The sequence below is a fragment of the Nothoprocta perdicaria genome, unplaced genomic scaffold (genome assembly GCF_003342845.1).
Source record: "Nothoprocta perdicaria isolate Ctin4 unplaced genomic scaffold, notPer1 scaffold_0, whole genome shotgun sequence".
Classification (NCBI taxonomy): Eukaryota; Metazoa; Chordata; class Aves; order Tinamiformes; family Tinamidae; genus Nothoprocta; species Nothoprocta perdicaria.
In genome coordinates this window covers 9,596,191-9,623,497 of record NW_020454092.1, presented here as the reverse complement: position 1 = coordinate 9,623,497, position 27,307 = coordinate 9,596,191, and the positions used below count along the sequence as shown (strand labels likewise).

At 45.1% G+C, this 27,307-nt stretch overlaps 1 protein-coding gene across 3 annotated transcripts in view; it reads left to right on the top strand.

Moving 5' to 3' along the window:
• The window catches only part of SEMA5B (semaphorin 5B), a 229,988-nt gene that overhangs the window by 193,487 nt on the left and 9,194 nt on the right, over positions 1-27,307 (top strand). For 2 of the 3 annotated variants that reach the window (XM_026054226.1, XM_026054234.1), the window contains exons 13-22: positions 1,853-1,970; positions 6,898-7,079; positions 10,152-10,295; positions 11,465-11,612; positions 12,968-13,193; positions 13,849-14,067; positions 15,728-15,898; positions 16,725-16,874; positions 17,682-17,726; positions 20,876-21,081. In XM_026054226.1, the coding sequence (XP_025910011.1) occupies positions 1,853-1,970; positions 6,898-7,079; positions 10,152-10,295; positions 11,465-11,612; positions 12,968-13,193; positions 13,849-14,067; positions 15,728-15,898; positions 16,725-16,874; positions 17,682-17,726; positions 20,876-21,081 (1,609 nt within the window). Of the gene's footprint in view, positions 1-1,852; positions 1,971-6,897; positions 7,080-10,151; positions 10,296-11,464; positions 11,613-12,967; positions 13,194-13,848; positions 14,068-14,524; positions 15,601-15,727; positions 15,899-16,724; positions 16,875-17,681; positions 17,727-20,875; positions 21,082-27,307 lie in introns of those variants that run through there. The other variant, XM_026054243.1, reaches the window with a different exon arrangement.

Genomic DNA, 27,307 nt, shown 5'->3' with positions numbered 1-27,307 from the left:
TTTTTTTTTTTTTTTTTTTTTTTTTGCATTGCTTATTGCTTCTCTCATGCTCATTCTTCTCTCCAGAATCCGCACAGTTGTGTCCTGAAGTGCCAAGGCACCTCGAGGGTGGGCGGCTGCCCCGTTGGCTTCATGGCCTCAGGAACCAGCTCCGCGCTGGCCGTGCCGAGCGGCTGCTGCCCTGCCCAAGGCAGAAAGGAGCCCGCAGTGCCCGTGGAGGCAGATCCACACCACGGAGTAGAGCAGTGTGGTTTGCCAAAGCAGCAGGATCAGGATCCACAGCCAGAATGAGCAAAAGCAGCACATGGCCCTTCTGTGTCCTTGGACCGAGGATCCCAAATCTTTTCTAGGCAAATATTTGATGTTCTGTTGCCTGGGGCTGAGTCAAAGTCAACTTTGCTTTTTCCYTGGATATTTTTAAGCAGTTGGAAAAAAAAAATGGGGTAGTCAGCCCACTGTGACTTCCATCCTGGAGTGTGAAGGATGTAGGGCTATGTTCCTTATAATAGAGCAGTTTAAATCCTTAGTAGAGCAAATATCTTTCCGCAATTTATAAGCAAGCTGTAAACTTGTCACCAAGATATAAATATATAGGTATATGTAAAAATCAGTGGGCACCAGAGAGTCTGGGGCTTGCTTTGGGGGCAAACTGCTGTGGAGTCAGTGCAGACTGGTGCAGCACCCAGTGTTTTTGGCAGTGCTTAAGGGAGGTTCTCTTCCATTTGAGGCAGATTACAAACTAATAGGATTTTCAAGATTTCTAGGTGGGAATGGTTCACATCTCATTGCATTTGATTTTTTTTTTTTTTTTGATGTTTCATTTAACATACGGATACCTACCCTAGAATAAATTTTATTACTCTCCCATTTAGTTTCTTCAACTGAATTCTTCCCTTTGGTCTCTTGCTGGTGTTTAATTGGCAGTTTTCAAATCATTTGGGACTTTGGGAGAGAGCGTGGCTGCTCTTTGTGTGACAGAATAGAATGGATCTTTGGAATAACAAATAGTGTTACAAATCTTTTTAGGTTTAGTCCTCTCTTCTTTGTCTTAGACTAACACATGCACAATATGGCTTCTATAATTACTTTTTCATAATGAAAACTAACAACTTGAAAGGGACTCATGGGAATAACCAATAGAGCTGACTTCTATCAATAAAGCCTAACTCTGTGACTGACCTTCTCTGTCTAGTGCCAGCAGTAACCCTAGTTATTTTTCTTAGCAGCTTGCATGTTGGGAACACACACTTAGCCTGTAAATATGGATTCCGGGGGAAAATGAATACAGCAGTGTTCAAAGCAGCCAGAAGCTTAGAAATAATGTTCTGCTGTGACTTTTCCAAACTGACATCTTGATGGTAGGATTATAAATGAACCCATTGTTCCAGCAAAGGCTAAGACTAATAGAAAGCCTTTATTACTGGTCCATTGGCTAATTGTGCTTGTCTAACCCCTTTGGATGGACAGGGTGTCAGAAAACATACTCACAGAGGTTGCTTTGTGTGAGATTTGGCCTGATGAGTGATTACTTGGGGGCACAAAGATATCTCAATAACAAGTGCTCTTTGACTAAAATTTGTAAAGTCATTTTCTTTCCCCAGGCCTTGGGAAGGAGTGAACTGATTTTTAATCTACAGCTTCTCGGAGTGATACTTGCTGTGTGTCCTATCACCCTTCTATTCAGCCATTCCTCCCTTCCCAGCAGGTAAACCTTTGCTTAGAAGAAATTGTCTCTTCTGCTGAGGCCTCCGTGCAGTTGACAGCTGTCATATAGAAGCACTATACTTCAATACACGTTTTTGAAGCTAGCCAGTCTTAAAGAACTTTAATCTTTTTTTCTTTGCACGTGCAGGGAATGTCTAGGAGCCAGAGACCCTTACTGTGGCTGGGACAGCAAGCAGAAGCGCTGCACCACCATTGAGGACAGCTCCAACATGAGCCTCTGGACTCAAAATATCACTGAGTGCCCAGTAAGTGGAACAAGTGGAGATATTTTATATCCACTGGTGTGGGGGGTGTGCGTGGAAGAGGGAGAGCAAATGAATGTGYGGCAGCCTGATGCCAAGAGCTGCCCTGGGACCAGGTGGTCTTGTGCAGCTGCACCTTACTTGCCCCGTGCTCTGGGGTGAATGGAGAGGGGAGGAGCACTGGCTGTTGGGGGCCATGCTGAGACCCAAGGCAAACATTTTCTATAGTTCCGAGCACAGACATCCCAATGCATCTGTTTTTCCTGGAAGGGAGGGATCCCCAGACACACATTCAGCCCCGCKCCTGCCACCTTTGCCTTGAGTACAGCAGGTTGCATGGTGCTGTTGRGTTTCTGCTGAGATAAGCCCAGATGAAACCGGAGCCACCTCAAGGCTGCTCCGCTCTGCACCATTCCCTTGGCTTGCCTGTAGGTCTGGGAAATGAGAATAGCTGCCATACAGTGTCCTCGGGCTGTGTCCAGTTTGTTCCCCTCTTACACCCCAGAGCAGGGGGCAGGATTTGAAGCTGGTCAAGCAGCACTGAACTGGAAAAGCTGAAGGTGCCTGAGGAGCAGCTGAGAAACGGGTGTGCAGGGTTTGCAGGGGGAACGAAAGGACACAGGAGGGAAGGGGAGAGCCGACAGAGAGAAAGAAGGTGTTCATTTCCAAACTGGATTTATGGACCAAAAACCAAATCCGTGTGATATTTAAAGGGGATTGTCCTCTTTCCTTGCCCTGCTCTCCGTGACATGTGGGGGTTAGAAGAAAGTGGCGCTGCTGGAGTCTGCTTGGGTTGTGTCTCTGGTTCCCTTCCCGCTCCTACTCCTCCTCCTCTCACGGCAGCATCCGGCTCCTGGCTGTGATCCCCAGCAGCCGTCTGGCCAAATTTAATTCCTGCTGCTTGAACCATACCTGCAAGGCGGTTAGGAAGGAAAGCCAGTCTTACTAAATTAATCGTAGTGTGTGGGGAGGAGAAATTCTCATTAATGCCCATCGTCATTATCTAATGTCAATTAGCATGTAAATACTGCTAAGTGCAGCGGACAGATTGCGAGGGCTGCATGGCTTGGGTCTTCAGTCAGCTATTTCCGTCTGGAGGTGCTGGGATGTTTATGCCCCTTATCTTCCTTACTCCTCAGATATTTTCCCAGGAAAAATTAGTCATTACTTCAATCCATCCTCAGCTTGGCAGGCTTAAGTTTTGCGCGGCTGGATTCGGAGGCTGGTGTGTTTAYAGCCCTCCCGTGCTGAACTGGGAGGCAGGGCTCCTTGACTGCCCGAGCTGTTATCTCCTCCTGCCTAATGCCTGTGTCTGGTGATAGGTGCCTGAGGTGTTAATCCGCTGGCCCCAACATATCCGTGGCGCTGCGCACCACGGAGCAGCCGGCTCCAGACCATTGTTTCAAGGTCATAAAAACCCAACACAGAATATTCCGGAGCTTTGGCTGCCCATAGGGTACTCGTTTTACCTTTATTTTAGCATTTCCCTTGAAGATTATTTTAGGTTTAGGGGCTGTCATTCTGCTGCATACATCAGTGTTGTGCCCTTCCACTGAAGGGCTGCCAGGTGCTTTAAAACCTGCATGCAATCACTTCTTCTTTCTCCTCTGGCCTTGCTGAAATGAATTCACCTCTGGGATGGAAGGGGATGGCTCATTTAAGCCTCTGCATCAACTGGGCACCCAAGTATGTTCCTAATGTCCAGTGCAGGTTAAAGACTCTAGTAAACAGAGGAGGGCCTAAAAAGATGAGGGAGTGCAGTGTCCTAAAGTGTAATTTCAGTTAAATTCCAAGAGGTCAGTTTGATGAGCTACTGTCTTAAGAAATCTTGGCTTCTSTTCCTGCTTTTTTCACCCCACGTTTCTGGGCTGAGCACCATGTGCTCAGCTCTGCCGGTAGAGCTGTATGTGAGATCACACTAAAGCACAACATGGTCTGGATTAAAAACACCCCTCCCAAACAACCCTCTCCCAGTGCAGAGAATGTCAGTGAGTCCTTCTGCAGCCTAGCCCACGAGCAGATGTCCTGGCACAGCCCAAGGGGTGGCAGGCAGGAACTTCTGAAGCTGGAACTGGCATTTCACTGAGCCATGGCCTCAGAGGGCCCGGGTCAGGGTGAGTCAAGCACAGCACTAAAACCTCGACTCTTACTCTCAGGCAAATATTCTTGTTCAGAACTGTCTGTACATCTTCCTACAGCACCGCACTGTCCTGCAGTCAACCACTGTTTGGCTTTAATAATAACAGACCTTGGATACAGGATTCATCATACCATGTTAGCATAGTACCTTGTGCAGTGGTTAATATATGTTATTAACAGATAACACACAGAATTTGCTGAAGATTCATTACCACGGTTGCAATGTCAAACATTTAAATATTAAGAAATGCTGGGACAAATGCTGCATATGCAGCTCTGGTTTTCCCTGTTGGTGCATGTTCATTCCCACTGGTGGGGTGATTCAAGGAAAAAAAATTGCTATTGATTTTTTTTTTCCTGGATTTGATTTTAGAAGTGGTTGAAATACCTTGATTGAAACCTTCCAATTCTCCTGGCTTCTCTCAGAACAGCCAACATGGAAACTTCCAGCTGAAACTTCCAGTTGAAACGACTGAAGCTTGGCAAAGTTATAAGCAGTTCATATATGAATCTGAAGGGGAAGCATGGATGAACCTAAAGAATTTTGAGTTTCTAAAGAGAAGAGAGAGAGCTTCTAGCTTGTCCATTATATCAGAATAAACATTAAGAATGCCCTTTTGAGAGGGTTGAGGAGTGATCAGTCGGAGTTTTTAAATCYTGTACTTGAGTCTTTGCATAGATAGTCCAAGGAAAAGATGATTCAAGGAGGAAAGGCTGAAGCCTTTGGTGAAAGGATGGCAGTTTGCAAAACAAGAGCTGAAACTGGTCAGAGCAGTACATTAGATCACAGGTGTCTTTAAAGTTGTCTTCTGTATTGGATGGACATTGTTGGCTACCAGAAAAGCTTCCTTGTAGAGATCTTCCTGCAGACGCTCAGTGCATATGGATTTTTATGCCAATTCCCAGTTTGCTCTTTTGAAGATATTTCTGTGAGTTTAAAGATGGAATAAAAATCCATACATAATTTCTTAAGGATAAAAACTTCCCACACTCCTAACGTGACATGTTTATGAATCTTAACTTTGCAGCTATGGCCGCTTATTTGTTTAATTTCTGGGTTGCTTCCCAGTAGCACTTATGAGCCAATAATTATTTGTCAGCTTTTTTTTTTCTAATTGAAGCCACGGGCCATATCATACCATTGATTTCTGAAACAGAGCTCTCTGCTGGAATAAACAAGGCTTTCTGGCTCAAAAATGAATAGAAATGATCCAATACTTGGATTATGACTTTTGTACGGCAAGAGGGAAAAAAAAGGGATAAAAACCTTATATTAAATATTTCAAATGATCTCTCTTGATTTTTCCTTCCCCTAACTTTTAGCAACCCAACTGTCTTCATATTTGATCGTGTATGTTTTTCAAACAACCAATGTGGCAGCAGCAGCAAAACGCAGCGTTCTTTCTCTGGGCGCCTTGCCCCGTAACYCGCCGCCTGGAGCAAGTTTTTCCTRCAGCCTGGCAATCTATCCAAAGGGAAGGTTTGCAGCAGATGCTCAGAGCCCCCTAAGAACCACCTGGCGAGCACAGCAACAGCTCTAACTTGCTGCCCTGTCACTGCATGGGTCRGTTTTGGAGCTTGTTTGCCAGGGTCCTGGGCTGGTCCCTTCTTACCCCTTCCTTGGGTGAGACACCAAGGCCAAGCTCAGCCCGGCTTTTGCTGCTCTGCCCACCAAAGCCACTGAGTGCACCAGGGTGACACGATGGGAATGAGTCACCCATTCCCTGCCCTCATCTCCCAGCGGGATCCAGGAGGATGGAGGAGGTCCCCTGGGGCTGTGTGTGGCGGCAAGGAGATAGCCCGTGGCGAGGGAGGAGGAGGAAGGGCGGAGGCAGGCGCGAGGGGCAGTGGTGCAGGGCAGGCTGCCTCCAGCACCGCTCAGGGACAGTGGTGGCACCAGGGACACCAGCAGCCTGCAGGTGGCTCGGGAAGGAGCAGGCAGTGCTGATTTGCTCAATCAGCCTGGGCTGTGAGGACTAGCATCTTGCTTGCCAAGCCTTAGGTCTCATAGTGGCCAAATACAGCCCTGGTTAGAACAGGACACCGGGGAGCAATCACTGACAGCCTCCCTCTTAGGCGGCCTGGGCTGAAACAGTCTGTTCCTCCTGTCGTTGCTCTGCCAGGATTGCAGTATTTTAACTTTGTTATAGTGCTTAGGAACTAGTGCAAGTCCCAGCCTGTTAGCTGCTGTACAGGCATAAAATAAAGGGCAGAGAAAACAGATGGCAACGTGCTCAGCTCTATAAATTGCCTGAGATCAGTACTTGCTCCTTAGTTCACGGTGCGATCTGGGGCATTAATTACAGTCACCCCCATCTCTTTCACCTTCTGTCCTCCATCCCRTTGACCCACATGGGCCGCGGTTCTGCTCAGGAGGGGAGCCAGGTCCCACTGGATGTTTGCACAGGGCCTAGCCTGCTCACAGTTGGTCATTGTGGTTACACCAGCTCTCAACGAGGAGAACAGTCCTCAGGAGCAGCCCCAGCACCGCAGAGCGGAACCAGTTAGCCTTGAGTGGGTGGTGTGTGGGGTGGCAGCTGGGCRCTCGCAGCCGACGTTGGCTGCCCGGGGAGCACATGTTGGGTATGTGAGGTGGAATTTGGAGGGTAAATATTGACGCAGCATCGTCTGGAAACAGCGTTCTGTTCTGAATCCTGCTCGCAGGCGCAGACAGCTCCCGTCCAAGCAGCGTCCTCATCCCCTCCAGCAGCTCTGTTTGACGTTGCCATTGTGGGGCTGTCTCCTGAAATGTAAACTCGCTATTAATGACCATTTTTTTTGTTCAAATTAGGTGAAAAACCTGACAACAAATGGAAGACTGGGGCCGTGGTCCCCGTGGCAACTGTGTGAGCATTCAGATGGGGACAGCACAGGCTCCTGCATGTGCAGGTCACGTTCGTGTGACAGCCCTCGTCCTCGCTGCGGAGGTCGCGCCTGCGAGGGGGCCAGGATCGAGGTTGCAAATTGTTCAAGGTACCTCAGCACCTCCGTGCTTTTTGGGAGGGCAGTAAGAGTTGTGCCTGCTCTTGCCTTTCTTTGTGCTTCCATGACTGTCGTCTTGTATCTCAGCCAGGCTGATGTATGCAAGCTCCAACTTAAAGGTAGTGGAAAATGAAAGAGTCCAGTGAAACAGTCTTCAGGTGTCTCAAAAGGGGCCATCAGAAGGTGGCACCCCAAATAAGTGCAAGCATTAGCCTTTGCTACACTGTGCCTTAGTTTTCCTCAACTGTGCAGTGGGTAGTGATCTATCAAGAGGTAGCAAGCACAGCAGAAGCAGTTGTTAGTCAGTGGAACAACAATAGACTGAAAAAAAATCAGTATAAGCTCTCAATCATTGTTTTTTGGAGCTTGAAGGCTCAGGCTGCATTGGCGAAAGCAGGGAGAGATCCTTCAGAGCAAGGTTTATAAAGACAGGGCCTCGCTCAGCTCCGAGCAAGGTCTGTTTGCCTTCTTCTGGGATCTGTGAACTGTCTGCAACACATGGGTTGTGTGAAAACAACAGATCATCAAGAAGCCACGAGCAGAGCTTAGGGAGAGCCCTTAGACAGCACGCACAGCTCCTCTGTGTGCAAGTGCTGCCCTTCCAGGGAGGGCTGCAGCCTGTGCTTCAGCAATACAGGGGTAAATGTCTCTGGCTGGGTGCCTAAGCGTGGCCACAGAGTTTGTGTCCCTGTTACCCGTCGCCCTCCGCCTGCATCATGCCATGACTCAAGGAAAGAAGATGCAGTAGTGGAAATGCTGCCCAACCAGGGTGGGGCCAGCCAGTATTTTGGTAAATACTGGGTCGACACCATTTAAATCTACTTCACCTTATCTGTAAATGCTCSTTCTGTTAAGGACAGCTGTTTCCCRACTCCTCCCTGCATTAAGTTCTGCTCTTGGCACCAGGAATTCAGCAACACTCCTGTTTTAATTGGCCTCTATCCTTCCAGCTGTAGCCTGTGCTGCCTAAAACACAGGCAGTCATTTGCACCCCTGTGCTGCCACCGTGGGTTGAGGCCATGTTCCCAAGGCAGCCTTTTCATATCAGTGGGAATTGCAAGGTCTGCCAGCGGGATGGGTTTGTCAGCACTGCTCTGATGACGAAAGAGGCAGGGACATCCTCAAAGAAGGGGATGAAAAATATATTATTCAATCTTAGGACATAGGAAAACAGCATGGTTTGAAAAATAGGGACATCTGGTCATGCTACATCCGCCTCAGCCCTCGGATTTCCTTTAATTGACTTCATATGGCATTGYAGGTTTTTTTTGAAATGAGAAAGCAGGATGCTTAAAGATGAGTTCTATTAGAAAGCAGGAGCTGGAAGTGTGAGAGTGGAAAGAGCCCTCCTTTCCATTAAAAATCCTGAACACAAATAATTGTTGAGAATTGGGGGGTTTGGGGGGATTTTTAGTAGAGATTACTTTTGTGCTACAACAACAGCAATCTTATGTTTGATTTTTTTTCTTTTGAGCTTTTGTATGTAATGATTCTTCTGGATTGAGGTAGTGAAGGTAGTAGTCCATGGGTTAAAATGCAAAGAGTAATGTGGAAGAGTAGGATTTTATGTAAGTGAATTTCATGTTCTTTAACCTTGTTTAGGGAGTGAGAGGGAAGGAGGGAGAAGGGATGAGAGAAGAAGAGGAGGGGAAAATATCTGACAATGTTTGATAAGGGTGCCAAGAACAGGCAAGACTTGATAACAAATACAAAAAGTGTGAAGGGCAATGTGGGTTTTAACTTTCATCCTCTGCCCTGATTGGTGCTACGCCAGAACATATTTCTTGCCAGCAATGTTATTAGTTCAGTAAATGCTTTGAAAATTAACATCTGTTTTTGAGCTTAGCTTTCAAGAACCAGAGAGCACCTGAGTTGTTTTCTGACTAGACTTTTTAGAAAGGTTTTGTTGGTTTTTGTGTTTTCAGAAAAAGCAGATGAGATTTTTTTGGCTTAAGGCAGTATAGCATCAAGATCAGGCATCTCTGTAAGACAGAGCACTGCCACTGGCTCCCTGTGAATTGAAAACCTGCAGCAGCGAAGAGACAGAACGCGGTTCCCCCTTCCCTGTCTCCGGGAGGTTCAGCAGCGCTGCCAAATCAAGGGAAGGGGAGCTTCAATAATCAAGAGCCGTTCAGAATGAAGAGGTTGGCTTCTGTTTAACCCCATCATTGAGTCAKCGCACCAGCAGCATCACAGAAACCCACTGTGTGCACGTGTTGGACCTCGGTCCCTGCGGTGGGAGCACAGGGGTTTTGCATCAYGTTTCCCACAGGCTGAGTTAGGCTGAGATGGGATCACTCATTAAACTCAGAAACTCAGCCCTGCCTCTGAGCTCTTAATTGCTTTCTGGTTTCTGCAGCTCCAAGGCCACACTACGGTGGCGTTTGCAGGCTGCCATGAAAGCAAGAAGCAATTATTGTTATTTTTAATGAAATTTGAGATTTCCAGTTAATAGGATTCAAGGCCGAAGGCTTTAGGAAAGCACCAAATATTATGAGGCTTGTGATAAAACCACGGGAGCTGGCAGTATTGTTGCTATAACAGATTTAAAGCATCAGTACCCACTGAATGAGCAGCAAATAGGGGTTTTTTTTACATCCTTTGGCACAGCAGGCTTTGGTGAGCCTCAAAAACTGCATTTGGTTGTGCAGAAGAACCCAGGAGATACAGCTTTGGGAGCAGCTTTTGGCTCAGAAAARAGAAGTTAAGAGGCACAAGGGGAGATGATAGGGGAAGAGTCGGTGAGAGTTACCACAGCCATGTTGTTGCCCAGAAAATCCTAGGAGGGATTTCCAAAATCATTCAATATTGGCTTCATTCCCTTCCTTTCCAAGTCTTAGAGACTCCAGTGAGAGGAAAGTTAGGCCAGTGCTAAGTGCTTTGAAAATCCCTCTTCCAAATCTCAGCTGATGGATCATGTGCTTGGAATGAATGCAGCTCTTTTCCAGTGCGTTCAAGGATTCTCCTGCCAGAGCCTCGTGCGCTTCACTGGCGGGCCGAGCACGGCAAGGGGAGAGCTTCAGCTAACCTGCCCTCTCCCTTCTCTCTCCCTGCCTTCCYTAGAAATGGTGCTTGGACACCCTGGTCTTCCTGGGCTCCGTGTAGCACTTCCTGTGGGATCGGCTTCCAGGTGCGCCAGCGATCCTGCAGCAATCCCTCTCCCCGCTACGGGGGTCGCGTCTGCGTTGGACAGAGCCGGGAGGAGAGGTGAGGGGTGCTCCCAAATCACAGCTTTCCTCRCCAGTTACGCTGGGCCTAAGTTCTGCATTAACTGTGCTGAGACACCAGGAGTTGGAGACAGAATCCAGCTTAACTAATCACAGACTCAGTGGGGAGTTTTTGTTGGATTGGCAACAGAAAAGTATCTATTTCTTTTCCCTCTAAACTATGCAAATTTGATGCAAAATCACGGAAAGACAATACTTTTAGAATCTGCAAAGCTATCTGAACTGTTTTATTTCTTCAAGYCCAGCCCATCATTAAACAGATCCTTTGAGGCATCCTCATTTGGTTTCCAACATAGACCTTTCATTAAAGGCCACCTCTGCCTGTCAGTAGGCTGTTGCTTGTTCCATGAGTGGTCACTTCAGACAGATCTCTCTGCATTTCTCAGAACCCAAAGGGCAATTCAGTTAACTTCCTTGCTTCAGGACATTTTAATGATTGGCTTGATCTGAGACCATTTGGAATGGTCCTTTTTTGTTTTAAAGACTATGTCTGAGTCAATTAGGGTTCTATGTGATTCAATTTGAGAAGAATATCGATTCAAAAACTGAACAAAATTGAAGTTACCTTTTAGAAAGGGAACATGAAACAACAATAATTTATCAGCTGCTTTTAGATGTGTATAGCTGTTTTGGCTCCAGCTGCAAACACTAGCTTCTTACTTCCAAACAGCAATAAGGGCCAGATTTTTGGGAAGAGAAGACTGTCAACCACTTAGTACCTGCCATTAAGAGTGGKTGATGGATGAGTTGAGCTCCCATCAGTTAAGTAAATAAGAGCCAAATTTCARGATTTACCATTGAGTATCTCTCATTGAGATACGTGGACTTCAGCTTATAGGGTCTTTTCTAACTTCAGTGTATAAAAGTTTTGAGACAGTGCTTTCAAACGCCCGATCACAACCATTTGCTGCAAGCTTGCTAGTGAGCTCAGCCTTGCTGTCTGGTTAACRACTCCTGGTTTTGTGTAAAGAGTACAGTTGTCTGCCACAAACAGGAATAGTACCAAAATAACCAGGTTCTGCTGGCTTTGTGTGCAAGCATGAATTGCACCCAAATGCAATGTGCAGTTTAGTTTTGCACCCATTATGCTTTTGTCCCCGGGATGTGTTGACGTGGACTTCCACTGAGCAATGTGCTTTCCTCTTTCAGATTCTGCAATGAGAATAGTCCATGCCCATTACCAATTTTTTGGTCTTCATGGGGTCCTTGGAATAAATGTAGTGTCAACTGTGGTGGTGGCATACATTCAAGACAGAGGTCCTGTGAAAATGGCAATACATGTCCAGGCTGTGCTGTGGTATGTATTATTTATTGACATTGCATATAGGGCACCTACTGACATTTAGCTCCTAGGGACTTGGTATTTCACTCCTCTCTCCATCGTGATTTTATTTCTCAAGCTAGGAGTAAATGTTAGACTCAGCCCTTGCTGGAGATGATACTGGAATGGACTGGGAAGTAAAGAGGTGGGAGACTGCAGAGGCCAGTGAAGTTGTGAAGCTGATGTGATTGTGTGTGTATAGGGTTTTGTAGGTTCAGATATCAGGTTGTTCACCTGAAGGCACTCCACTTTTTGTTCTTCTATCCCATTCCCAGGGATGATCCCACTGAGTCAAGGAAGCCCTACAGGCATCAGAAATCAGTCTCGCACTCACGCTAGAGTCAACAGCAGGTCAAACATGCAGTTAACCCACAAGTGAGGCAATGGCTGCCCCTTTCCTGTCTTTTTTTTTTCACTTTCTCATTCTGGCAGCTGCCTCATGCAGCTGTTTTAATTATTTTTATGGAGAGTTTTCTTCCAGTGTAAGCAGATTTGATCTGGAACCTCCCATCTGTTCACAAGCTGTTTGGCATTTACTCTAGAATCATAAAGTCCTGAAGCATTACATTTCCTTCCCTCTGCCAGAAGAGATTGCTTTATTTATTTATTTTAAAGCAAGAACTTGATGTTTTTCACTGGAACTTCCCTCGCTGGTAGAGAAAATTGTGAAAACCTCAAATCACCTTATCCCCCTTGGTCTGGAAAATTGGCTGGAACCAGTGGGTGCTCAGATCTACGTCAAGGATGGAAAATGGTTTATAACCCTCATTAGAGAGTTAAAAATAAAAGCTAACCAAATAAAGTTACAAACATAGCTATAAAAAAAAAGATTTTTCCAAGAGCATCTTGGAAAATAAAATAGTAAAGTTTTCAAGGAATAAACCCTATTGACATTTTGTCCTCATGCAGGCCCCATAGGCTGGCCTGGCAATCATATCTCAGGCCCATAGCAGGAGATAGCTTGTTTATTGTTATTATCTGTTGTTTGGAGCATTATCCTATCCAGTGTACCAGGCTTTCCAAGCCCACAGGAGGCTGAGTCAGCAGAGAAACACAAATCTGAGGGACGTAAGAATAGCAAGCACAAGTTACCCTCGAGGTCTGCCTGAGGCTATGTATCACCAGTGAGGGTACCAAGAGGCCACCACTGCCTTCTCAGTGCCTTGGCTTTGTGCTGGGCCCAGCTCTGACCCGGATCTGTGAGGTCAGGTAGTGTGGAGGGATGCCATTTTAGATCCAGAGGCTGCTCTCTTGCTTTGTGGGATGGAAATGAATCTGTTAATCTGTTACTGTTTGATAAATAATAAGAATTCTTTTTTTTYCCTTGGCAGGAATATAAGACGTGCAACCCCGAGAGCTGCCCGGAGGTGCGCAGGAACACCCCGTGGACCCCTTGGATGCCCGTGAACATCACGCAGAACGGAGCMCGCCAGGAGCAGCGCTTCCGCTACACGTGCCGTGCCCAGCTCTCCGACCCCCATGAGCTGCAGTTTGGGAGGAAGAAAACGGAGAGCCGCTTCTGCCCCAATGATGGCTCGGCAGTGTGTGATACTGACTGTACGTCTCGACAGCTCTGGGGGGGCGTTGGGCCAAGCCTGGYTTTGGTGGTAGATGGGGGATCCCTGGGACAACAAAAAACTGAGTGTGCCTACCAAAGCCTTGGCATGTACAGCTAGTGTCACTACAGAATGAGTGGGATACGTGCAGGGAGCCCTGTGACTTTGCAGTCAGCACAGTCCTGAGCTCTGTGCTTATGGTGGTGTATAGATTTGTCCTTGTTACTGCCAGACTATAGAGAGGACAAGCTAGTAATGAGGATGTAGAAAAGAGAAGAGTCTTTCTGCAGAACGGTGCTCTGTCTGTGCTCTTCTTTCTCTCTGGAGGTCCTCTCCTGCTCTGCCTCTGGGATAATTTCCTTCACTGCTGCTGGGATGCAAGTCAATGTCCTCAGGCCAAAGCCTGGGTTGCCACAGTTTGCTGCCCAGAGAGGTCATTTATCAAGGTTATTACTTGACTCAGCTTCTRTGTGTACAGAATTCATTTCACTTCTACCTCTAGCTCAGTGGAACAAAACTCTTGCTAAAAGCTTTCAAAAGAAACCCTTCCCCAAGGCTCGCAAATCCTGAGTTTATTTATGAGGTGAAGTCCTTTTGTAAAAGCTGGCAACTGACTGATTTATAACCATACGGTGTTCTATTTGTTTTCCTTGAAGCTCTTGTTGATGACCTCCTCAAGACTGGTAAGACCTCGGCCCGGATTATCAATGGGGGCTGGTCCTTTTGGGGGGCCTGGTCCTCCTGTTCCAGGGACTGTGAGTTGGGCTTTAGGATCAGGAAGAGAACGTGCACAAATCCCGAACCTAAAAACGGTGGCTTGCCCTGCGTGGGGTCAGCGATGGAGTACCAAGACTGCAACCCTCATCCCTGCCCAGGTAACCATTATCACCTTCCTGCATGAAATTCAGAGGTGTTCTTCCCCATCTTAAGTGGCAGAGACATCAAAATTAGTATTTCTAAGTTGCCTTTTTTTCCCCGTAACTTTTAGGATTGTTTTTCCTGAATTTTTAAAAGCYGTTGAAATGACTCTGCACATATTTCTGTGTTAGGACATAGGCTTCATCAAGGTTCATAGGGTAACTCAGCTACATCCTCTAAAGGAAGTAATAGTGTGTCTTGGCTTGCAATTTTTTACTTCAAGCAGGTTTGATGTTCCATCCAGTGGAGGGCATCATGGTGCTCCTGCACCTTGGTGATAAGACAGGCTTAATTAATGTGGCTTAATACTGTGTAGAGATGCTTGATGTGGAGATTCTTCTTGTGAACACTTGTTTCTTCCCCCTCTCCTGCTTACGTATTGTTCTTGCGATGGGCATCTACTCTTGACATCAGTTACCATTTCCTGCACAGCCAGCAGGGAGTATTCTTGCCTGGTTTCCTGGTTTTCAAGTTTGTCCTCATGTTTATGTTGCACTTCTGGTCCAGAATAGTAATAATAGACCATTAACAACTGTATTTTCACTTGCTTATCCTTCTCTGTAATGATGATCAAACCCAAATTTAAGTGTTGTTAGACAAATCATCTCACCTATTTGCAGTTTCAGCAATTATCTACCATGGCAATACAGTTTGTGGCCTGTACTTTAAAGTATTATTAGCATTATTATGATACTAAAACTCAATGCAAAGATAAAAAAAAAAAAATAAAAACAATGCAAACAGAATGATGATCAAACGGGTAGAGCATAGCAACAGTGGCAAATACTGCACTCTGTGGCCAAAGAATGAAAATAGCTCTGTCCCTGTAAGGCAGCTATTAGTACTATTTTGGAAGATCTCAGTGGCTTTTCACTAATGTCTGTGCCCTTTTTCTGTGCTGTTTTCTGCCCTTGGACACTCTGATGTTTTACAATCTGTTCTGAGTGCATGATTCCTATTTCTCTGTGTCTCCTTCCTTCCCTCCCTCACTTGATGTGTATACACAAATCCTGGGTTTATCTTGCACTGAGTCATCAGGTTGTTAAAGATATCTCCTGAAATAATGTAATGTGGACCTKCAGATCAGATAATCTAGTAGGCAGACAAGAGGGGTTCAAAGTAGGGCTCTTAATTGCTTCCCTAGATTTATCATTAACTTGTTACGTGACTCTACTCAGGCAAAGCCTCTGAGCTTCTGTTTCCTGAGCGTTGGGACTAGAAGTCTTGGGGGCCCCCAACAGAAAGAAGCCATATAAACTCCGCTTAGGTTTTACAGCATTTTGTTTCCAAGTAAATCTGCTCTTGCTGTTGGTGAAGTTTCAGGAAAAAATGCAATAGCAGTAATGTAAGAACAAAGTGACTACCCTAAAGAATAGTGTGTATTAGGGCACTTCGTGCTGTAGGCTCTTCTTTTGTGCAGATTCATTCTGCATTCACAGGGTGGATACAAAGGTTTTTGTTCCCAGGCCCAAATGCCCTGGAGTACAAGAAAGTGTGAGATAGTCTGAACAGGGGGATCTGGAAGGTGAGAGCCTGGGGATGTCTCCGAGTTTGCCACAGCAAAAGGAGTAACCCCATGTGTGTCCATCCCTCTCCTTGCTTTTCAATATCCTTCAGTGAAAGGCTCATGGTCTTGCTGGACTCCCTGGTCTCAGTGCTCAGCGACCTGTGGTGGAGGACACTACCAGCGCACGCGGACCTGCACCAACCCGGCCCCGTCGAGCGGCGAGGATATCTGCATCGGTCTGCACACCGAGGAGGCCCTCTGCAACACTCACCCCTGTGAAGGTAGCCAATTCTCAGCCCTGCTCCAGCTGCCTTGGGTTTTGGTGGGAAACAGGCGCATCGGCAAAGGGTTGAAAAACAGATCAGAAACACCACCAGTTAGAAACTTTTCTGTCCATTCAGTAACTGTATTTTGAACCAGAGTAAAGGTAGGCCCTTGTTTTCAAATTAAATGCGTTACCTTCCTCTTTACTTGTTCACTAGACCATGCCCTGGCATGGTCAGGCAGCGTCTTGTTAACGGATGATCCATTTAAAGTAATTGAAAAAGGAGGAATTTGGTTCTTGAAGGTGGAAGTTTGCAAGAGGAAGAAAAGGAATCATAAAGTCCCAATCTGTGCAGCTGCTGAAGGAGCAATCCTTCGTTCTTGTGTCTCACACAGAATGGCAGATGAGTGTGTGCTACATCTCAAAGGTCAGGCGCTGGAGCAGTGTTGTGTCTGAACCACCTTTGTGAGTGCTGTTCCTAGAGACCTTAACAAATCCACTGTAACTTGTGCTGGCTGCTTGGAGTAACTGCACGAGGCCTCTGCAGATGCTGGGTGCAACATAGCTCCATCCTTGTGCATGTTCAGCCAGAGAGCTGATACAGGAGCTTTTAAGACAATCCTACATTAGGCAGTGCTCCACACGGGTTGGTTCAGTCAGTATTACGGCAGCTCAACTTGGTGAGTAGGGTATGATGCTTGCAGTACTGCTTGAATTGAGAGGATGATCTCATCTAGAGGGCATCTAGACACCCTCCAGTATTGGGCAAGTTTGGATTTTACATGGGGTCTTCTCTCTTTTGGGTGATGTTCTCTATGTGTTATCTTGATCTTGGATTTAAGGTGGCTGGTCRGAGTGGTCAGAGTGGAGCTTGTGTAATGAAGAGGGGATCCAGTATCGCACTCGTTATTGTGAGGTGCACAGTCCAGACTCTTCTCAATGCGTCGGAAACAGCACACAGTACCAAGATTGCCTCTATAATGAAATTCCTGGTACGTATAGACGGAGATTTTCTCTACTGTAGATGGGATTTGGATGCGTTTGAAACAACAAGCCAGCAAGCTAACGAATGTGCTATAAACTCATGTGTTTCAGACACAGTATAACTGACATTCCTTTGGGGACAACTCAACTCTCTTATAAAACAGAATTACTGAGATCTATAATAAGTAACTAGTATTGCTTGAATTGAAGCTTTTAACCTTGCATAGTTGTCTCAGGCTGGGTTATGGAAATGACCCCTGTTTTCCATGTGGATGTGGTCAACAGGAACTCCCTAAGTTCAGAGATCAGAGGAAAGCATCCCACTGGAGGGAAGCAAGATGGGGTAGATGGAGACAATTAATGTATTAGTGGCCTAACAAAGAAACATTATTGATGGAGAGATGTTCATGAGCATCTTCCAACCTAGATTCTGTGGAAATTGAATCTCTGAGGCAAATACTTAACATGTCTAGACTGAATGACCCTTTTCCAWTTTTTTTTCTGGACTACAATGTCCTTGTTTAAAAATCAGAGATATCCAGACAGCAGTAGTGTTTTCTCGGCTCTCTTCTTTTTCCAAATGGAAGAAGCTAAACAGTGATCAGGTAATAGTACTGGAATTGTCAGGTCTTTTGAGGGGCTTTGTTGCATGTGGTTCCCCATGCTGAGCTTATCATTCAATTTAGAGAGACTCTCAGCTTGCTGCAAAACACACAAGCAGCTTCTCATGTCTAGCGCACTGGGGTTTTAATTACTTAAAGAAGCAAAGTGATGGCAAAATGACAACTTTCTCCATTCTTATTTTCATTGTTTAGTGATCCTGCCAGCCTCCAGCATTGATGAAAGCACAAACTGTGGAGGTAGGGTACCACTAACTATATATCTTATTTTTATCCTAACCTAGCTTTTCTTCTCCCCGTGCAGTATCAGCTGAAGCATTAATCTATACAGCTCACATCCTACTGATAACCTTAATTCCATTGGAGTCTTGCTGTCGGAGCCAGACTGGAAGAATATATTGCACTGTCCAGTTGTCAGTTCCAAGATTTTTATTTTTTTCAGGGTTTGGGTTGGGCACTGAGAGTCATGAATTTTCAGGGAGCACATCACCTGTCTCTCTCCATCCACATTATAAATGGTTCAGGAGAAAGGAAGGGATATTCCTCATTTCGCTACTGCAAGCTTACAGCTGTTTGGAGGCCGATGTTTTTAAGTAACCTATAAAACCTTCAGGGAATGGAGATCTCTTAGGCAGTTCCTGTACTATCACAGGGCTAGATTACAGTTGATGGTTGCCCTCCAAGCGCTCCTTTTTGCTGTAGTCCTCCCTTCTCAGAGAAGAGGTGTAACTTGGAAGATGCATCATTAGTGTCACTTCTCCAATGGCCTAGGAGCATCTGTGATAAAAATGCAGATTGAAGAAAATGGCAAGTTCCTTTGACATTTAAGGATGCTGGTTTCACACCARTGACAGTGCCAATTCCTACTAGTGTCACACCCCAGCCTTCCTGAAACACAGCTAGTTCTCAGGCTGCCAAAATCTATTTACTCTATGGAAATCATGGCAAAGAAAGGCATGTCACCTATGGAATGGAAATGTGCCCTTTCCGTTTGTGACTGCAGAGCAATGAGTGGAATTAAGATTTCAGTACCTACAACATAGCAGTTGGCTTTCTGCATCACTCTTCCCACCCCAAGAGAGCAAAGTCTCTCTTCAGTTCCAGGACTCCTTATTACAGCTGCACTCTGCTGTTATGCCTTGTAGTCGCATTTTCTTCTTTTTTTTCCACCACCAGTGCATTTGCTTTTCCAATTTACATTTTACCATATCCAGTATTATTTATTACATAGTGTTCCACAATGTTTGGCAAGGAAGCCAATCAACAGAAATTCTGTTGATGTGTCTCAGAAGGTCTGTATTATAAAAGTGATGAACCAGAAAGGCTCCACCCTGGGGGACTGATGTGCTACAGATAAAATATTTTGCTTAACCCCTGAGGTACTGCTGAAACTCACCTGAAAAATCAGATGGGTCTTTCAAGGATGACACTGAAATATCAGAGAGTTTTCTGTTTTAGAAAGGATTTCCTCCTGTAGTGAACAGGCAGATGTAACAGTGAAATGAAACATTTGCTGCAGTAGAAGCAAAGCTGGGCAGGAGGTGAGTGTGACAGAATGTCGGGGGGCTTCCCTGAACACCAGCTGCATATTCTGTGTTCTAGCTCTCACAAGTGAGGTAAACCAGGCAGAGGCTTTTACAAACGAAGTGTCTTTTTGGAAACGTCTCGTAATCTTTAATAGAAAATTATCATCTTTCTGCTGTTTTCTTGGACTGTCGTCTAAGACACAATAGAAAGTTGTAATCTTGCAATAGAATTTTATAGTGTGGTTTATAAAAATAAATGTAGCTTGTCAGTCTAATAAATTCTGTATGCTCCTTACTGTAATTATGATTGAAGAGCATTACTTTTCTGTAGAACTCTATTGGTTTTGTTCTTATTAAACTCAGGAGGATATTTTTTAACGAAAGATTAGAGGAGATCAGAAGACTAATGGGCAGAGTTCTCTATCTGAAAAGCATATCAGTTAAAATGTAAGATGGCACCAAAAAAAAAAAAAAAAAAAGGCACATCGTGATCAGACTAGGAATGAGCCTCATTTGCAGCCTCTCTGCGCGGTCCCTGCCGTGTCTGCGCACAGTCAAGTCCACGCAGCGTTCTGTCCAAACGAGTTGGCTTCTGAAGGCTAAGGGAGCTTTCCCWCTGCAGTCTCCACTGAAGCGATCTGGCCTACCCTTGGGATGGCTGCTTGAGGCGCTGGGGCCCCTGTCGTTCCTGCTTGGAAGATGATGTATCAGATGATGCAAGGCTGGTAGCGCGCGGGGCATCACCACCAATGCTCTTCCCATGGACCCCTCAGCAAACGGCAGCAGGGTCACAAACGTAGGTCACCCCAGACTGGTTATTTCTTTAGCTTGGTGGCTGTAAAGGTCACAATTCCTTGTTCTCCTCGTCATGGAGATCTGTTGGCTGCTGGGTTTACCACGGAGGGTGAGACTGTCTCAGGCGAGGGAGGAATGAGGAGAACTGCTTGACTCTCCTCTTGCCTGGCAGCCAGAGCTGCGAGTTGGGTGGCTCCCAGCGTACGGGCTGCACATCTCCATGCAGGGGTCGGTGCTGTGCTCGGAGGGTACTGTGCTAATCACACACTGAGAGGCCTCCATGGGAGGCTTTTATAATCCCACAGCTTTTCTTCTTGAAATCTTCACGCTGTAGCTACCCCACCAGCACAGGTGTCTCATTCTGATCTGTGCAGTTTGAGGAGAAATAAGACTGAAGAAGTTTTTTTTCTAAGCAGTTTCTCCCTTTGCTTATTCCACTTCTTCTTTCCCATTTTCTGAGGATCCTGTTTTGCTGTTAGCTATACAAACACACCCTAGAAGGCAGGGCATAGATGACCAAAGCAATACCCTGCCATGGATWAGCAAGAACACCGAATGCACTTGGATTACAGCAGGGAGGAATGTGCATCTCCCTTACTCCCCCACAGTTCCCTGGGCTTTTGGGGAAGCCAGCAAAGGGCTGTGCTTTTTCTTTCCTCCTCTTTAGAAAAACACTGCCTTTATCCCCTTTTCTGTGCATTTGTGCACGTGACGCGGGCATGCTTTGGAATCCATTAATGTGCATTGTTTGTACGGCTCATTTCTTTAGCTGTCAGCTTAATATAATGTTTAGTTTCAATATCAATAGAGAGGAGAGGGGAGAGACAGGGAGGGAGTGCTGAGAACACAATGCATGAACCTCTCAAATGCACAAGGCAGAGCTGCAGTGGGGAGAGCAATTTGCAGGGAGATTATGTCAGTTTATGTTAGAACGTAAGACTCTGCCTTCAACAGCTTATTAATGTTGATCCTGCAATGTCATAGCTCTGATTCGCACCTGTGGTCTTGTTGGGAGAGGGAAAGAGGCTGTTCTTTTAAAAATAGCATCACTTGTCATTTCCCTTGCAGGTTTCAGTCTCATCCATCTGATTGCCACTGGGGTCTCCTGTTTCTTTGGCTCTAGCCTCTTAACGTTTGTGATCTACGTGTACTGCCAGCGCTGCCAGAGGCAGTCCCAGGAGTCCACCGTTATCCACCCAACCACTCCCAACCACCTGCATTACAAAGGCAACACCACTCCCAAGAAYGAGAAATACACCCCCATGGAGTTCAAGGTAGGCTGCTTGATGGAAAACACCAACAGCTTGATGCTACCTGCACTTTTCCATATTCATGTCATGGTTTGAACAGGACAGGCTTGTGTTTCTGTGCCCAACTATTAGTGCTGCATGTGGGGCTGAGGTGGGACTGGGGTGATACTGACAGTGCATGCAGCAGGACTGTCCAAAATGGAATCAGAAGCCCCATTATTGTTATGGGATTTTGTTCTGTTTCGCAGCTCGGATAAATGGCACTATAGTGAATACACACCAGCATATCCCAGACCATTCTGACCACGATACATATATGAATTGTCCTCTAAGGAATCTCTAAGAGCTCTGCTCAGTGCATCGCTAGTGCTTGGCAAGAGGAAACGAAGGGGAGGAAGAATAAAAAGGGAAACTTCATGGAACAAATAGCTGGGAAAATGCTGATTGGTAGGATGACGTTCTGGAGATGCTCTGGGAACTGAGAAATCAGAGAGGAGAGGGAAGGACAGAGGGTTCTGCCCGTTCTGCTAGTACTGGATAGAGCTTTTACCCTAAGCAGCTGCACAGAATTCAATGGTAGCAGCAAAATTAAGAAGTGAGTGTCATAGTAACASGCTCGCTTGGCATACCCGCTTGCTAAAGAGAAGTTTGGCCACTGTGCAGAGAATGTTAGACCAGGGCTGCAAGAGACAGGAGGCTGGAAGCATGGCCCACTGTGGTGCTTGAACCTCAGGGGAGGTGTGAGGGAGAGGGACCAGCAGTGGGATGGGCGGAAGGGCATCCCAGGAGGAAGAGCCAGTCCGAGGTCCCTGGAGCTGCGCGCAGCGCTGGACGGGACATGGGCATGACCCGAGCGAGCGCGGGCAGCTGCTGTCGCCTTCTCACAGCTGGGTGCCACTGACATTGGGCTTGTTTCTGTTGGTCTGCCTGGACTTCTGAGCGAGACCTTACTGTAAGATCAAGTTTTTTGAGGCCTTTGCCATTTCCATGGATGCTGGGGACAGTGTGTAAAGACTCTTTAATGCTGGGCTCAGAAAGAGTCCTAATATATTGCAGCAACTGCCATATGAGTATCACACACACCGTATTTTCTGAAAAGAACCAACATTTTTTCCTMATCTTTTAAATGAAGACAGTTAGAGTTGGAAAATAACAGATCAGTTTGCCAATAAGTATGTGCTGAATTCCTTGTGTCAGGTATTGCAGCCCCTCAGAGGATCCCACTGTCTATAAATGCAGTCTCAAAAATACATTTCCTGAGAGCACAGGGCTGCAATTGCATGCAGTTTAATAAGGATGCAGCATCATAATGCGAGTCAGCATGGCTTTGTGGAAAGTAAATCATGTCAAGCAAATTGGATTCCTTTTCTAAATTAAATAAACATTGATCTAGATAGAAGGGAAGCAGCAGACGTATCGGGATCTTCAGAAGCTTTTAACAAAGTTTCAAGGGATGTATTATTCTGCACATTCTGCAAACATGGCTTAGGTAATAAGACATGTAAGGAATTGAGAGCTGATCCTGGAAGCTTCAACCTGTGGGTGTAATCCTTTTGGTTGAGCAAATAGTTGTCAATAGGAAGACTCAATTGGGAAAAAAATGCAGAAACAGGTGGGCAAGACTCTGCCCATGTTTCTCACATAGCACACAGTGAAGAAAAGAGACAAAATATTTTTGTGGGCAAAAGCACTCTGTATTAACTTTTTGTAATGATTTATACTGTCCTGTATTATCAGGTGATCTAAAATAGTTAAAGTTAAAGAATAGAAAAGTTAAATAGAATAGTTAAAGATTAGGAAGATGAAGCTTTTTCCAGAGCAGTCTTGATCAGCTGGGTAAATGAATTATGAGAAATGCAATATGTCTATGCAAAGAACTGCCGTGGAGTAGAAGTAACAGCAAAGCCAAGCAAAGTTTGAAATGGCAGCAGATTGGCTAATGTGGTATCAGGAGGGAGTTGACCTCTTCGGTAGATCCATTTCTGAATACGTGATGTAGTGTCTAGCGACAGTAAGCAGCTGTTAGAGACTTCTTTTGAGAGGCATAAAGAGCCTAGGCATTAAATCACGTTTTGAAAAGTCTAGTTTATTTAAAGGAAGGCATTAGCAAGCGGGGACTGCACGAGATAGGCTGTGGGGAGAAGGGACTTGGATACAGGAGAGATAGACCAGATGGGGCTTATTTATAAAATGTTAGGAAGTGAAACAGTTCAAGTTCATAAATCTGCAGTCATTGGACAGAGCAAAACTAAATGTTTAGGAGCAAGGGACTACTTTGTTAAGAAGAACTTGAAGTGATACTCTCTCACTGCGGTTGGTGACTGAGGCAAATAGACTTAAAGAAAGGGTAAAATCTGTTTAGCAAGTGAAGCTCCTTTTCTCTATCTCTGAATGTTTTCTTGCATTCCTCTTCTTTATTGCCCCTCCTTCCATAAACTTGTGCCTGAAAATGTCTCATTTAATAATACAGTTCCTCAGGTTCCCTTGAAGCACACAGTGTTAGTGCAGGAAGAGGGAGGTTATCTGTGCTGTATAATTACTTACAAAACTTGTTATTAGCCAGCTTTGTATTTGGGAATAACTGGCAGATTTTTGCAAGGTTGAGGAGGSAATTTTTCATTCCTTCAAGGAGCGTGTGTGGTTTTGTTGTTGTGCTATGCAATTAACATTCAAATGATAGAGGAGCTAAAATTCACCTTCTGGAAAATGAGAGTTAGACTGAGTTTGGATGTGGGCCTGCCTGAATTTCAAATGTGTGCCTATGAAAGAAAGTATAAATACCTGAAATTCTAGATTTTAAAACCAAGTAAGCTTCTACTCAAAAGATGCCAAGAAAACTCCCGTGGATATTATATAGGTAAGAAAAGCAAAAGAATCAATGTTTGTGTGTGTGCATGTATGTGAGTGAGTGAAAGAGTTAATAAACCCAAGATTAAGCAAATATGTGGTGTGAGGACTACTTTCCAGTGACAGTAAATGATAATGCATAGTGATGTTATGGTAGCAGAAGGCTGAGCATATGCACAAGTCTATTATTTTCCATTCTTTGATAATGCTAAGCCTTCTGCAACCATCTTTATTGTGTTTTCATCTTGAGAAATCTCTGTTCTCAACCAGCAGGTGAACACAGTAGAAAGTTTGGCAATGTTACTTTCAAATGTGCAGCACTGAATGCAAACTTGGAAATCAAGGTGAATTTTGTATGAAGGCAGACTTAATGAAGGAAGTGCTAGCTGAGATGAGCCTCGTTGGCCATTCATGCACAGCAATGCATTAATACACATCAGATGTGAATATTGTACATAATGGTGACCTATTGATCATTAAGTTGATGCTAACTGGCTAGGCAATGTTTTGTAGAAGTGTCCTTTATTTTTCCTGGCTTCTTTTTACTTCCTGTTTTGCCTTCTCAGAGATGCTGAGATTTATTATTAGCCATTTTAGCTATGATGTCTTAAAAGATTTCATGCATATGCAATTATCAGCAGCACGTTGATTTTGATTTGTTATTCACAGATTGTAGGGGAGAGGCCTTTTGGGTCACCTAATAAGCAGTTCATGTTTCATTAATTGGTTAAAGTTCATACAGCACTCTGACAATATTGAAGACTGTGCAGAACAAGAGCATAATGAAATAAAAATTATCTACTCTTCACATTTTGGCATGATGGGTTACAGAACCACCTACAACCTTCCCAGTACTGCCACATCGATTAGTTAATAACTGGCTATCAACACAGAGAGGGAAACATCTTTTTTAACATGTTGCTTCAGCTACTCAGTGACTTTCTCATGTGAGTTACTTATTAGCAGCAAGCTGGATGGAAAGCCAGATAATCCCCCAGTAAATATAGATGGATATAGGGTCAGTATTGCACCCTGGTGAGTGAGGGGCTCTAGGAACAGCCGCGCATGGAGAAAGGATTTGGACTCAACTTCTTCCTATTGCTAAATCCTCTGCTAATAAAGGGAGCCAACTTTTGACTCTGCACAGGATGTGGACAGGCAAAGGCATCTGTGCATTGGTCCAAATCCAAGGCCCGGTGGCCTTTGGATCAGGCCAGATGTGATCAGTGAGAAATGTAAGTTTGCAGGATTGGTCATAATGATGATTCTGCAGATTTGCTTCTCGCTTGTGTTGGACAGACAGACCTTCCTCTGTCCTTCCTTCCAACAGCACAGATTTAGTCATGAGTCATGCAGTCCAACGCTGCTTGTACTGATGCCTGAAATAAGTCAGGGAAGCACTGGAGCACTGCCTGGGTGCTAAGAGCCATGGAAACCAAGGGCCAGGTTATGCTCAACCCAAATAATAATCATTTAGGGCAAGGAGCAAATTCGTGTGGGGGAAGATAAGGTGAGGGCTGAGTGAGACTCAATGGGCTTTGGCAAAGAAGGAAGGAACTGGAGTGTTTGATGTGTCAGGTTCCGAGGAGGGCAGCAGGACATCACAAGTTAGCTTGGATGGGACTGCAGGTACCTGCCCCAAATTGTGCAATAAATATAAATGTAGCCACAAAAAAATGAGGAGAATGTTCCATCAATCACTTGGGAGTCTGTATAAATAAAGAAATACAAAAAAAAAAAAATCCTCTCAATAAAGTGAAAACAATGCTGTTGAAAATCAAATAATGGTGCAGAGTGCTCACCCCCTACAAAGGACTCCCGATGCTGTGATCCACACTTCATTAAACATCCCAAATAATTCCTAGAGGTAAGATATCAACGTGGAAGGCTATGAAACAAAAACAGCTTTACACAACAACAAAAACAGCTTTACTTTTAGAAGAACACTCCCTCTGAATAAATGAACAGGCTGGGTCTTTGGTGTAGTAAAGGAAGTGGAGCCCTATTTGGTTTTAAATTGTATTTCCCTGGCTAAACATTCTGAGGATRTTTATTGCTCTCTTCCATGGAAAACCTAGGGCTTTGGTGTCCTATGGCTTTATTTGATAAGTTGCTGCTTGAACCAAAATTAGGCAACCTATTTCTTTATAGTGATCAAAGCCCATGCACTGGTATCACTGTGATATAATTTTTTTTGCTCTTCTCAGTGACCCTTCCAGGGTGCATCAGTGAAGCCCCAGAAGTGACCATAAAGTTCAGACAAGAGGCAGCACTATAGGCATCAGCAGCCTCCCTTAGGCATTTGCTTTCGCTGCATGGCATTTTAGAGAGAGATTTAGTTGATGCAATCAGCTGGGAAAATATATAATGTGTGTAATGTCTGTGTGTGTAGAGGGGGGGTATATGTGTGTGTGTGTGTGTATATCATAAATCAAATTGTAACATAAGTTTTGTTCCTGGTGAAGTTCATGTTTAATGAAGCCTGTTTCCCCCGAACAAAGTGGCATTTAGGAACATGAACTGCTTGAATGGCAGAGCACATATTTTCAGTACTTGCCACGGGCATGGTATTATTCGGAAAGGAGCTGTAGGGGCAGGGGGTTGCCTTGTGCCCTTTCTCGTGTGATCCTGTGGCTGCAAATACCGCTCCAGGGGACTCTCAACTTACATAATGCCTGCTAGGAAGGGAGGCAAGAGAGCTCACCCATGGGGAAACGCAGGATTAAGTAAGTGGTGCACCTCAGTACAAACCTGTCAGTGTCTCTTTCTGCCCATTCTGTGGGTGGGTGCAGTGGGGCTGAGCAGGAGAGTGTCTTTTAGTCTTTCCCTTTAAGTCATSCTGAGTGGTTTTAAGCCACACAGTAGAGGCAGATGCTTCATGTTCCTCCTGCCATGTTCTCTTGTGCTGGCTCAGCCTTCTCTCTCCATCTGTGCACGAGCAGCCCTGTCATCTGCTCCACAGCCACGCTGGGGTATGGCAGCGTGTGCTCTCCCTCTCCCAGGTAGGCTCAGCTGCAGGCTTAACCTTAGTTCTACTTGTTTACCTCTAGCTGTGGTGGTCGGTCAACACAGGCAAGACAATTTTGTATGCAGACAGGGTTTTTTCTTTGTTTTTGTTATATTGATGACTATAGCTGGAAAAAATGGCGGGTTTTTGACCATGTGAGCAGCTATTTCACATCTATAAGATAAGTATGCTTAAAAGTTCATTTAATTTTTCCAGCTACCATAATTGATCATGATTGATATTACCTTTTTCCTGTAATCTTTGCTTCCCCTGATTTCTCTGGCATTGACATTTATTTGCTCTCTCTCCTCCTGTGTTTACCTTTTTCCTGTAATCTTTGCTTCCCCTGATTTCTCTGGCATTGACATTTATTTGCTCTCTCTCCTCCTGTGTGCT